Here is a 12,578-nt window from a genome sequence, read left to right on the forward strand (position 1 = left end):
GCTCTTTCAGACAGGGGTCATTTCCTGACTTGTTAAGTCACTGAAATAAGACCAGTGCATAAAAATGGAAAAACTACTGATGTACAAAATTATAGGCCTATTTCATTGACATCAGAACTTAGTAAGTTGTTGGAAAGGCTATTTCTTGATCAAATGGAATCATTTTTCTCTAAGAACAATATATTAAAAATTCTCAACACGGTTACAGGAAGGGCAAGTCTACAATAACAGCCGTAGCCACATTTATTCAAGCAGTATTGAATAAACTTGATGATGGAAACAAAGTTATTGGCACCTTTCTAGACCTATTTAAGGCTTTTGATACTGTAAATCACTCCATTCTTCTACATAAGTTAGAAACTTATGGGGTCAGAGGAGCGGCATTAGATTTGTTAAGATCGTACCTTGCTGACAGGAGACAGTGTGTTAAGTTGTATCGTCCAACGGGGGGCTTATACAAACAGTAAAATCATCTTATAAAATTCTTAACTGTGGAGTCCCTCAGGGCAGTATTATTGGGCCTTTTCTGTTCATTGTGTACATCAATGATATAATAATTCCAAAAAATGCAGACCTTGTGAATTATGCCGACGACACCTCCTTCATAAGCTGGGGCCTTACAAAACAGCTAGCAGTGCAAAATAATATGAAGAACACTAGCCTCATCACAGAATATATGACTAAAAATAAATTGGCATTAAAGAAGGAAAGGACAATTCTAATGGAGTTTATGCTAAATTACAAATCAAGACAAGTGGATACTGAGCCAGAGTTATCAATTGAAACAATTGATAAACATACATTCCAGGGTATTATAGTTGATGAACATCTTACATGGAAGGAGCACATCAGCTGCATGTGTAAAAAAATCTCGTGTAATACCTACCTGCTAAAATGCCTTTCTAGCATAATAGTGTCACCAGTCTTAAGACAAATCTACTTTGGTATTGTACACTCCCACCTACAATACGGTATTGAGATTTGGGCCGGGGCACCAACGGTATACATTGGATAGGGCTTTTAGAGCCCAGAAGAGAGCAATTAGGATAATAGTGAATATTAGTAAATGTCAATCCTGTAGAGAATACTTCATTAAGAATAATATACTAACAGTGTATTCATTATATGTTCTAAGGACTATACTTTTTGTAAAAGAAAATATGGAGCACAGTATAATAAATAGTTATATCCATAGTTATAATACAAGGAAGAAAGAGGATTACCACATAAAATTCTGAAATAAAAAAGCAACCGATCATAATCCATTTTCTGCTGGAAGATTTTTTTACAACAGACTGCCAAATACCATAAAAATGTTAAAAGGAAACATATTTAAAGTAAAATTAAAGTAGCTGTTAATTGCAAAATGTTTGTACTCCGTCAAGGATTTTTAATGTTGTATGTACTTTATTTCTACTACTAAACTATTATTATTGTTCATGTATGTACTGACTGACTATGTCCACGACTGTAAAAGTTGTTATGGACAAATAAACCATTATTATTATTAATAATATTGGGAGTATCATCCCTTTTTTTTTCATAAATGCCCAGATTTTGGTCATTTAAAACTGCTTTGGCAAAATTCCCAGGAAAATACACATTTATAAATGTCCTGCCCACTGGGCTTTTGCATGGCCCACATCAGTAGTACTGTAAGATGGAGACAAGCTGTCAGCAGCTCCATTATGCTCTGGGGAACATTCACATGGGCATCCATGGGCCCAGTGACGCTCATGCAAGGCACTTTAATGGCCAAGGAGTATCATACACTGCTTGCAGACCATGTACACCCCTTTACAATGATCATATTTCCCAATGGCAGTGGCTTTTTTCAACAAGATAATGCACCATGTCACAAGGCCAGGAGTGTGATGGAGTGGTTCAAGAAACACTGTGGCGAATTCCATTCGATGTGCTGGCCCCCCAAATCGCCAATTCTGGACCCAGTTGAATACACCTGGGATGTGATTGAACATGGTGGCAGAGGTCATTGCTCCCCTCAATGGAATTTACAGGAATTAAGTGACTTTTGTGTGCAGATGTGGTGCCAACTCCCTCCAGTGACCTACAAGGGCCTCATTATGTCCATGCCATGATGCGTTGCCACTGCTATCCATGCCAAAGGTGGACATACCGGCTGTTAGGTAGGTGGTCAAAATGTTCTGGCTGGTCAGTGTATGTAATTTAAATTGTTACCTGTCACAACATTTACTAACTGAGATGGTCCCCCCTTCATAGTATATGTGGCTACTCTGCTACCCCTTCATCATGTTAAATGGAGGACATGTTGCAGATGCTGTAAGAAACTGATGATAGTGATTCATTGGAGAAGATAGTTCTATCTAACTGGAGAATTTGCAGTTTGTTAAATTCTTCATTTGTGTGGCCATATTTCCCATAGATGCTTTACAATTCCTGAAGGTATTTTCATTCTGTCATTGCAACTACAAGGGAAGGCACATTTTTTCCCCACCAGATATGTTTTGCTTTATTGAGGTAAAGCACCATCACTGATCTGTAATTAAAGATATTTGTAATTTTATTTGTTTTTAAGATCAAAAATCAATTCATTGGCAGTACAGTGCTTTTTACTTATGGTGATTTCGGCTTGGGAAATTCCATTTGCTAGCACATCTTTATAGAGTTTTTCTTCATTAGACACTGATACTTGCAGTCTAACTTTTAGTTGTTCTACAGAAGTATGCATTTTTCACATTTTACACAGCACACTTTTTTGCACACCACTTTTTCTGTTTACTTTTATACTTCTGAGTACATATTGTGGTTTGTGTTTTGTAGTGTTGCCTACGTAACATCGCCATTAGTATGTCTTTGACCTGTGCTCGTGGTCATAGGTGTATAGTAGTTTGACAGAGTGTGAGTTGGAAGAGAAGGTGAGGAGCAAGAAGTGAAATGAAATTTTTTTATGAGATGTTGGGAAAATTCTAATTTTGCCATATAAAAATGTTATAAATCTGAGGTGGTAGTTTGCCAATAGTAATAGATAGTTACTACATATTAAGGGAACCTGGACATCATGAGGACCCAAAAGATGAAATTTTTTTTATTTAATAAATTTCTGTAATTCTTCCTGATTGAAAAAAAATATATACCTTGCGAACAGTACCTCCTCATTTTCGTGTTTAGGAGCCTTTCTAAAGTAGATGCAGCACATGAACACCTATCTTTCACAGTGCTGTGAAACACACAACATTGCCTACAATGTCTTGTATTTAATTTTGGCGCTGCTATTTCCATAGCAACTCATTTTTGTAATATCCTTGAAAGACGTATCAACTGTAGTATGAGCAGGGATTTATTGCAGCCCTTCATGTTGTAAACTTGTTGTTCTGACTGTGTATTTGAACCGTTTTATATCATAAAATGCCAGAATTGAAGAAGTATAATTGCAGTTGTAAATTTTATTCTAAGCAATGCAAGCATGTTGTTGGAAATTGTAAAAATGAAGAAATCGTTACGCCGCAGCGAAGTGAGATTACAGCTGAAAGTTTGTCAGACAGTGCTTCAAAATGCAATTTGAAACATCTTATTGAAAATGAACAAGATGTTGGTGTTGTAAATAGGGAAAAAAATGCTTAAATTTTAATTAGTAAGTGTAAGCTTTCAGAATTGCTTTTGCCTGTTGCTAAATGTAAACACTGTAATAGTGCAAAATCCTTTATGTTTAGTGAGGACATAAGCAAGAGAAGAGGCCTATCCAGCAAAATTTTAGTTGAATGTCAAGTGTGTAAAGTAACGAAATGTACAATGACATCTCCTGTAACGTGCACAAAATATAGTGAAGTGAATATTTGCCTTGTTTATGCCACGAGTTGTATTGGGAAGGGAAGAAAAGCAGCCCAGATGTTCTCTGCCAAGATGGATCTCCCACTGCTACCTGTCAAGCTTGAACAATATTATGAACATTTGCATGATGCCGCAACAGAAGTCAGTGAAACGAGCATCCGTAGGTCAGCGAAAGAAACTGTGAATCTACTGATGTTGTTGCTGCATTGGATGGTTCGTGCCAGAAGAGAGGCCACACGTTGCTGAATGGAATTGCCACAGTTACCCCTGTAGGTACAGGCAAGGTGCTGAATTATGAATGTCTGACAAAGCACTGCCAAGGTCATGCCAAATAAGGTATATGAACACAAATGTGACAAAAACTGACAAGGTTTCAGTGGTGGTCTTGAAAGCAAGGGGGCAGTCTTTTTTTTTTTTTTCTTTTTAAAAAAAATCCTTAGGCATGGTGTGTGATACACTCACTACCTTGATGCTGGTGACTAAAGGCTTCAGTAGGGCTGTGGCCATTAAACCATATGGTGAAACTGAAAAAAAGGAGTGTACAGGACATGTGCAGAAGAGAATGGGGGCAAGACATAGGAAACTGCAAGAACATAACAGAAAAAAAACCTCTGTCATGGTAAAGCAATTGATGGACATGGTATACACACCAAATCAAAAATAGGAAACCTCACAGAATATTGCAGTCTAGCTATCAGGAGAAACAGTGAAAATGTCAGTGAGATGAGAAAAGCAATTTGGGCAACTCTGTTTTGTTGAATATCCACTGGTGAGTGAGCATCCATGGCATGCCCTCTACTCAAAATGAAAAATTTCATGGTGCAAGTAGAACAGGTGTGGAGCAAATGGGGTAAACATACACATGCACACCCTACGACAGAAACTGTTGGGATAGAACTAAAGCCATTATAGAGATCTTTCAGATTGCAAACTTCTAAAAAAATGTTTACGTGGCAGAACCCAGAGTCTGAATGAAAGCTTCAATATTTGCATTTGCAAATGCTTGCCAGAAACTGCTTTTCACATTGGTGTGATGGCTGCCATAATATGTTTTAATGATAGAGTAACAAGCAGATTAAAAATCTGAGCAGACTAGGCATCAAAGCTGGGGGCAACATGAAAATTGGGCTGCTACAAGTGGACAGGCAACATGTCGCTGAATCCGAAAAAGCTACTGTAAGCATGGTGAAGGATGCCAGAATAACAAATAAAAGAAAGAAAACTAAAGAAGATGAAGAGGACAGTCAGAATCAAAAAGATCATGGAGCTGGAATGTTTTGATATGGTTTCATTGAGCAGAAAATGACATGCAAATCTTTAGTTTCAATTTTGTGTAACCAGCGTTTTTGCATACTTAGTTATCATTATCTCAACCAATATTAAAGCTACAAAAACAAGATTTTGCATGAATAATATTGTAGTGCTTGTCTACACAGTGAGCTACATTATTCGACAAATACTAAATATTTTAAGGAGGAAATTATTAGGAGAAAAAAAATTGACTTCTAAAAAATTTTTTTTGAATACACAAAACAGCAAATTGATAGATATTGCTGGTTTACTCTTTCAAAAAATTAATAATTAAAGGATAAAATTTGTTTTGTCCTTTTATTTTTAATAGTTTGGAAGTACGGTGCACCTAAAATAAAAATTACACGTAATTCAGTAGTAAGCTGAAAACTAATATTCACTTCAGTATGTATTCCACAGTTTTTATTTTTTTATTTATTTTTTTCCCCACATAGAAGTCGCTTTGTACTAATTATATGTTTAATGTCTCATTCCAATATCTGTTAAAGTTTTTGAGTTATTAAATTTCAAAAAACTATTAAAAACTACAGGCCATGATTTCTAGGTGCCCTTGAAATTGCATTTTACTTCTAATCTCCTCCAGGAAAGACATGCACCCAGTAGAACAGTTCATGGTGGAGAGATCTGCATGGTATACATTCACAGTAAAGGAATTTCTAAGGAAACAAAGACTACTTGATAGTATGTGTAAAACAAAATATGGGCTACAGATAGAGATGTTCTGAATGAAATGTGTTTGGCAGCCAAGTGAGCAATGTGTGAAGCTTTCAGTGACTACTGTGAATGATCTTAAAATGAGTGTTCATTTACACTGTAGTGAACTTCGATGTCACATCAAAAGTTGCACTTAAAAAAATACTGAATCTAGCATAAAACATAAAATTTGGAGAAACTTCAGTTTTTTAAAAAAATACAGCAAATTCAGCAAAAACAGTGACCTTTTCAAAAAAATGTTGAATTTGGCAGAAGTATCGAATATGGCAAAAAAACTCCAAATTTTACAAAAAAAATATCACCAAATTTGGCAAAATTGACACTAAATTTAGCAAAAACTTGCACTGAATTTGCTAAAAACTCTAAATTTGACAAAAAGAACACTGACTTTGGCAGGAAATAACACCGAATTTTACCATTAACTCTTTTTTTTTTTTCCTGGATGACCACTGGGGAATCTGGATGTGCACAGGAATATGTTAACTCTTGCAGTGCTCACACATGTAATATGTAAAGACATATAATAGACTGCCTATGATGTGATAGTGGAGTGTACCTGGCAAACACTGCAGGGTGGTTTCTGTACCTCAGACACTAGCCATCTTGGCTCCATTTCTGGCACTAGTGGTGATAACAACGGAAAGGTGTACTGAAGAACTCTGAATAACCTCGTGGTTTTTCTGTTAATGTTTGAAGTTCCGTTGTCAACACAGCTATTCAGAACTGGATTTGCCAACCCTCTACCCTTATGTGAACTACATCTAATGTAGTGTTTTCAGAAATAAAAGAATAATTGGCCTGTAAAAGGAAACCAATTTGTATGTAGTACAGGATGCACATGCAACCGAAATACTTCACCCAGCATCAGAAGTTCGGGTTGATTGCTGAGCAATGGCCCTGTATGAGACGGGAAATGCACACTTGCTAGTGTACCAGCTGCTCTCTTAAAAACTTATGGTGAACCCCCTGTTCAAGAATGGGTATTTTTATGCTACTAGTCGAGCATGTTAGTATTGAGTCCTCCAGTATTTAAATAACCATTCCTGAAGAGGAGAAATTTGGTGCTATTAACTCCAGTGCAATATGTGCGAGAATCAGTATCGCAGACATTCAGGCAATCTGAATTTCATTCAAAATACTCCAAGGGAATAAAGATGCAAACTCCCATTAAAAGAAAAACACTCATCTCATTGTTAACATTTTAACCAAAATATTTAGTTTTTTCTAGTTGCAAAGCTTTTGTAATAGTCATATATGTGATGTAATTTTTCCCCAAGTATTCTCATGGAAGAATTAAAGTGTACTGTCGTTCTGTTGTTTTACAGGCTCTCACTCCGCCAACTAACGACTTTCAGATTGGAATGAAACTAGAAGCTTTGGACCCAAGGAACTTGACTTCTACATGTATTGCTTCTGTTGTTGGTATTCTTGGACCACGTTTGCGCCTAAGACTGGATGGAAGTGACAACAAGAATGACTTTTGGCGTTTGGTGGATTCAAATGAAATACACCCAATTGGACATTGTGAGAAACATGGTGGAATGTTACAGCCGCCACTAGGTGAAGAAAACTATTCTGAATCATGAGTAGAATATAAATCTCTGAGAAGACAGAATAACAGAAAAAACACCTAAATTTTTGTAGATTAGAGATTGTCGCTAGAGAGGTGCAAATTCTGCCTCAAAATATGAAAACACAAAATTGTTTAATAGAAGCTGTTTCATAGCATATTGTATCTGGATGAGCTATTTATCAGAGATAATTTGAAATAGCTTTATTTTCTGCCTACAGTATCAAAAATTTAAGAAGTTACTGGCATTGTACATCTTCTGGCGAAGCTCAGTTTGGAAAGATAATGTGCGCAACCACCTACTTGCAAAATAATGTTTACGAATGTAATGATGTATCAGTGCGCTCAATGATCTGGTGCCATACCAATTGTGGACTGTTGAATGGTCTGTTTAAGACACGTGGTGCGTGATGCAATGTAGTACTCGGCCAGGGACCTAGCAGTTTATAAGGAAAAAATTTGTACATTTGTTTACTTTGAACTGTAGTTGCATTGAATACTGCTAGAGGTCAGGCCTGAACTACATCATTAACAATACTCTGCTAACTTTAACAAGCAGTTGTGTGGTAGCTGTCCCTGAATGCTTGTGTCGTGTGTTGCTCGTTTTTTTCTTTTCTTATTTTGAAATAAGTGAAGTGACTAATCCTGGTCATCACAGATTTCAATTATGACCCTTACAGCACCAGAAGAGATCGGTAATCCCTGTTAAATGTGTCAGTTTTGCTGTAGGCTGCTGCCAGCGAAATGGAAGTGGGATTTGTTTCCCCACACCACTCCTTTCCCTGTGGTTCTCAAAACTCTAATCTGCTTATGGTCATGGCCAGTAGTGCCTGCTCTCTGTGCTATAGTGATTGGAAAACAAAATCTATAACATTTTTCAATGGTGCCGAAATTCTTCCCCTTATGTTAAAATCAAGTTGCTTTGCGTTCGATTCTACTTCTATGCTAAGTGCCTTGTCAGTTCTATCTGTAGCGTAGTTGAGCATCAGTCGTTAGACTGTAAATGCCCATGAAAAGTTGAAATAAATAGTATGCAAATTTTTTAATCTTCAAATTGGGCAGGAACAGTCGAACAGTGTCCAGAAACACCTTAATATTGTAGACGCATTCAGTTAAATGGTGGGAAAATGCTGCTGCTTTTCAACAGAACAATCATTTTTGAAAGCTTAAACACAACCAAACAAAGGAAAGTATCATTTCGGAAGAGAAAGGTATTTAAGTTTTTGCGAAATCAAACATTTCAGTCAAAAAGTTCCCAATCGGCACTTTTTGTAACAGTCATTTTCAAAGATCTAATAATTTGTCTGTCTTCACTCATGTAGTGCGACAACCTTCTAAATTTGTGTGTCTAATCATTTAAAACGAAAGAAAATAGGTGCGAATTTTGTCAAAAATAGAAATGAATACATTGCAAAAAATAGATGAAAATAATGCCAAAAATAGATGCTCCATTTTCCGGCCCCTATATATCACAGATAAGTATGTACAATTTCCAAGTTTTCTCAGGGATTAAATATAAGCGTGTGGACTATGGGAATAATGACTGCTTAACTGCTTTTGTCCATACTGTAATTAGTGTAATTTTGTAATCATGGTCACTACAGGAGTGGTACATAGGGTGGCTGTAGTCTATTTCTAGATTCCTCAGTTGAAACTAGTTCTTGAAACTTTTAACTACTCTTTCATGGGTGTTACAGAGTAAGTCAAGTTAGGGTTTTTAGAATTTCCATAACCCCCTCCCACAAGTCAAACAAACCTGTGACCATTGGTACTTCCTTTCTTCTTCAACATTTAATATCTTCTGTTAGTCTTAAGGGGCATGGTTCCCACACACTTCAGCAGTACTCTAGGGAATGTTGCATTGGTTTTTTAACAATATTCTTTTTAGACATACTGCACATTCCCCAGTATCCTACCAATGAATTGAAGCCTGCCAGTGTTGGGTATAAAACAGATTTATGTACAACTTCTTATTTTTTCACAGAAAGTAACTCTTCCTGTTGAAGCTGGAGCCATTTGTTACCCACACCACTTGTTAAGAAGCCCTAGCATGAATCTGTAGGCAGGCACACTGACACAGTACATACAATGGATGTTCAGTGGAATTCACACCAAATGAAAACAAGCACCACAGAAAGAAAATACATGAATTGTTTGTGATCACTGTTACACAAGAACAAAACCTATTTAAAGTAACATAACATTTCCCCATCTTACTAGTTTTTTCCCCATTTTACAAACAACTTTGTAATAAATTATAAACTTCTTGATAGATGATTTACAGAAAATTTAAAAATCATTGTTTAGACCAGTCACTATCTAGTATCATTGACTAAGATCAACAACAAGTGAGTCTTATAATCACTGAGTGTACAGTTTGGCATTAATTGCACAGAACAAATGAAAGAAACATTGTAGGACAAAATTTCAAGGATGACAACAATTCAAAAAGGGGAACTGTAACATAACATTGATTGTTTCACAGTATGATACTCTGTTTTGAAATGAGAGAGAGAACTGCAATCATTCCAGTAACCTCTAAGTGAAATAGTTGAGAGGTGGTACCTTTCTTGCATAAAGGTGCATCCAGCAAACCCTCCAACTAAAACATGTGAAAATGCTCACTAATTACACTTCCCTATTGGTACTTCACAATACTGAATTTCAGCAAAGATCTAATGGGGTAGTACATCAAAGAACTAAAGGTTGATTGCGAAGAACAAGGTGCAATATAAGTGAGAAAAATCATATGGTAAACTGGAGAAAACATGATTATTTTAAGCATAACACAATTATCAAACCATAGCAAGGCTAGTTTTGTGTGAATGGATGTTTCAAAAGCCAGGTGCATGAATGTTTCACCATCTCTTGCAAATTCAGGCAATATCTTAATTTAGCGAATCATACAAACACTATCTTTATCCCCACAACTGTGTGTGAAGTGTCAGGTAAACAAGTCAAATTTCATTGAGTAAAAATAAATACAGAAGATACAGATCACAAAATAAATGCACATGCCAAGGCTATGGCTTGTAAGGCTGTTGTAGCCATGAGTGCACCTGAAAAGACCAACTTTTTGAAATGCCAGAAGCCTTCATCAGGCTATTTACTAACATAAGCTAAAGCGATCATTAGTTTCAGCCTGCCAAGTCCTCTCTGCAGAACATCAATGTGTCCCAAAGTGTGAAGATATCCCTGAAAGAAGGCAAATCAAAACCATTAAATAGATGTAGATGTATTGAATTATGATGCATTATTTCTGAATGTCTCATCAAATTGTGATCCTTCACTAAAGTGAGTGGACTTTGTGGTGGTGGTGGTGGTGGTGGTAGTTTTATTTACTCTTAGATTTCTTTTACAAGGATATTGATCATGGCTTGGTATTACAATCTTAGAACAGTAAAAATTAAGTGATTCACATATACAGGTAGTCTGTCATGGCCTTATAGCAGGAACAATCCCAGTATTTGCCTGAAATAATTTAGAGCAACTACGGGGAACCAAAAACAAGATAGCTGGATGAAGATTGGAACGTCCACCCTCCTGAATACAAGGCCACTCTGTTAAAAACAGTGGTGTCTCATTTGTTTTACCGCTACTGTACAATACTGTTTTACAAATAAGTTATTTAATAGTGATAAAAGACTAATGCTACTCTATTCATTCATTCCTCACTCCCAGCCACTGCACATGCTACATGCACTATACATTCATTGTTTCACAACACTGCACACACACACTATCAGCTGACATCAGGACCATTCTGTGCATTGCAGTTTTGCAGTTGAATCCCTGCAGTGAACTGTAGAGCTCAGATAGAGGCTAAGGTATTAGTACTATACATTGCATAACTTTGGGAGTAAATTTTTCCAGAAAAGGGAAGGAAAAGAAGGAAAAAGTGTAATGCAAAGTGTTATTGGAATGTTAGATGTTTTATTATCTTTATTATCATTTGTGTTATATTTTTTGCCAAACCCTTATACTTCACTATTTAACTAATCCTTCAGTTTATAGAATGTTTGGGTTAACAGTCACCTTTTACCTGCCATTTTAAATAAATATGTTTTAGGAATTTATTTGAGCGCATTTAGTGATTTATTGTACAGTTTTATTCCTTGGTAGGAAATGCTATTTTGAGTTTTATGTTTATTCTTTCTTACTAAATAAAGTTCAGTCTAGATCTTGCTCTATGGTCATAGACAGAGCTGTTTGTGCAGTAATTGACAATGTTATCATTGATGTGTACAACTGTTTGGTAAGTGTATTCACACGGTGCAGTTAAAGCCCCATTGTTTCAAACAGATCTTTACAGCGTGCTCGACCACTATTTTTTGTTATTGTCCTTAAGGCCCTTTTCTGCAGTTTGGAAATTGTGTTCACATTTTGTGCATTTGATTCCCAGAAAAGAATGCCATAGCTCAGAATTGGGTGTACCTATGAATGGTGTGTAACTAAAAAACCCTGGCTGCTACACACTAATGACAGGCCTCCAAAAGGCATAAAATACTGATGATGTACTGTTTGCAAGTATCTTAGTGTGTTCACACCACTTCAACTGAGAATCAACATTCATTCCTAGAAATTCTGCATTTGTTACACTATCCATAGAGGTACCATCTACATTTAATTTAATAGTCTAATTTTCCCTCTTCAAACTGAAATTCATGGCATTGTTTTCTTTACGTTCAGTGTCACCTTATTACTTATTGACAAATTGTAAACTTCCTTGAGGCCATCATTTTCTTTCTCTGCGAGGAATTCTCTTGTGTTCTCAGTGAATATAATGTTGCTGTCATCAGCAAAGAGAATTCTTTCCCCATGATTAACACGAATGGGAAAGTGATTGATATCCACTGAAGAGCCAAAGAAACTGGTACACCTGCCTAAAATCATACAGGGCCCCTGTGAGCACACAGAAGTGTCGCAACACAATGTGGTATGGACTCAACTAATGTCTGAAGTAGCGCTGGAGGGAATTGACACCATGAATACTGCAGGGCAGACCATAAATCTGTAATAGCAGGAGGAGGTGAAGATCTCTTCTAAACAGCACATTGCAAGGAATCCCAGATATGCTCAATAATGCTCATGTCTGGGAAGTTTGGTGATCAGAAGCAGCATTTAAACTCAGGAGAGTGTTCCTGGAGCCACTCTGTAGCAATTCTGGACATGT

General features: G+C 36.6%; 1 protein-coding gene across 2 annotated transcripts in view; it reads left to right on the forward strand.

Moving 5' to 3' along the window:
- The window catches only part of LOC126470245 (polycomb protein Scm), a 216,823-nt gene that overhangs the window by 79,389 nt on the left and 124,856 nt on the right, over positions 1-12,578 (forward strand). For both annotated transcript variants that reach the window (XM_050097954.1, XM_050097955.1), the window contains exon 6: positions 7,161-7,395. In XM_050097954.1, the coding sequence (XP_049953911.1) occupies positions 7,161-7,395 (235 nt within the window). The remainder of the gene's footprint in view (positions 1-7,160; positions 7,396-12,578) is intronic.

The sequence above is a fragment of the Schistocerca serialis genome, chromosome 3 (genome assembly GCF_023864345.2).
Source record: "Schistocerca serialis cubense isolate TAMUIC-IGC-003099 chromosome 3, iqSchSeri2.2, whole genome shotgun sequence".
Taxonomy (NCBI): domain Eukaryota; kingdom Metazoa; phylum Arthropoda; class Insecta; order Orthoptera; family Acrididae; genus Schistocerca; species Schistocerca serialis.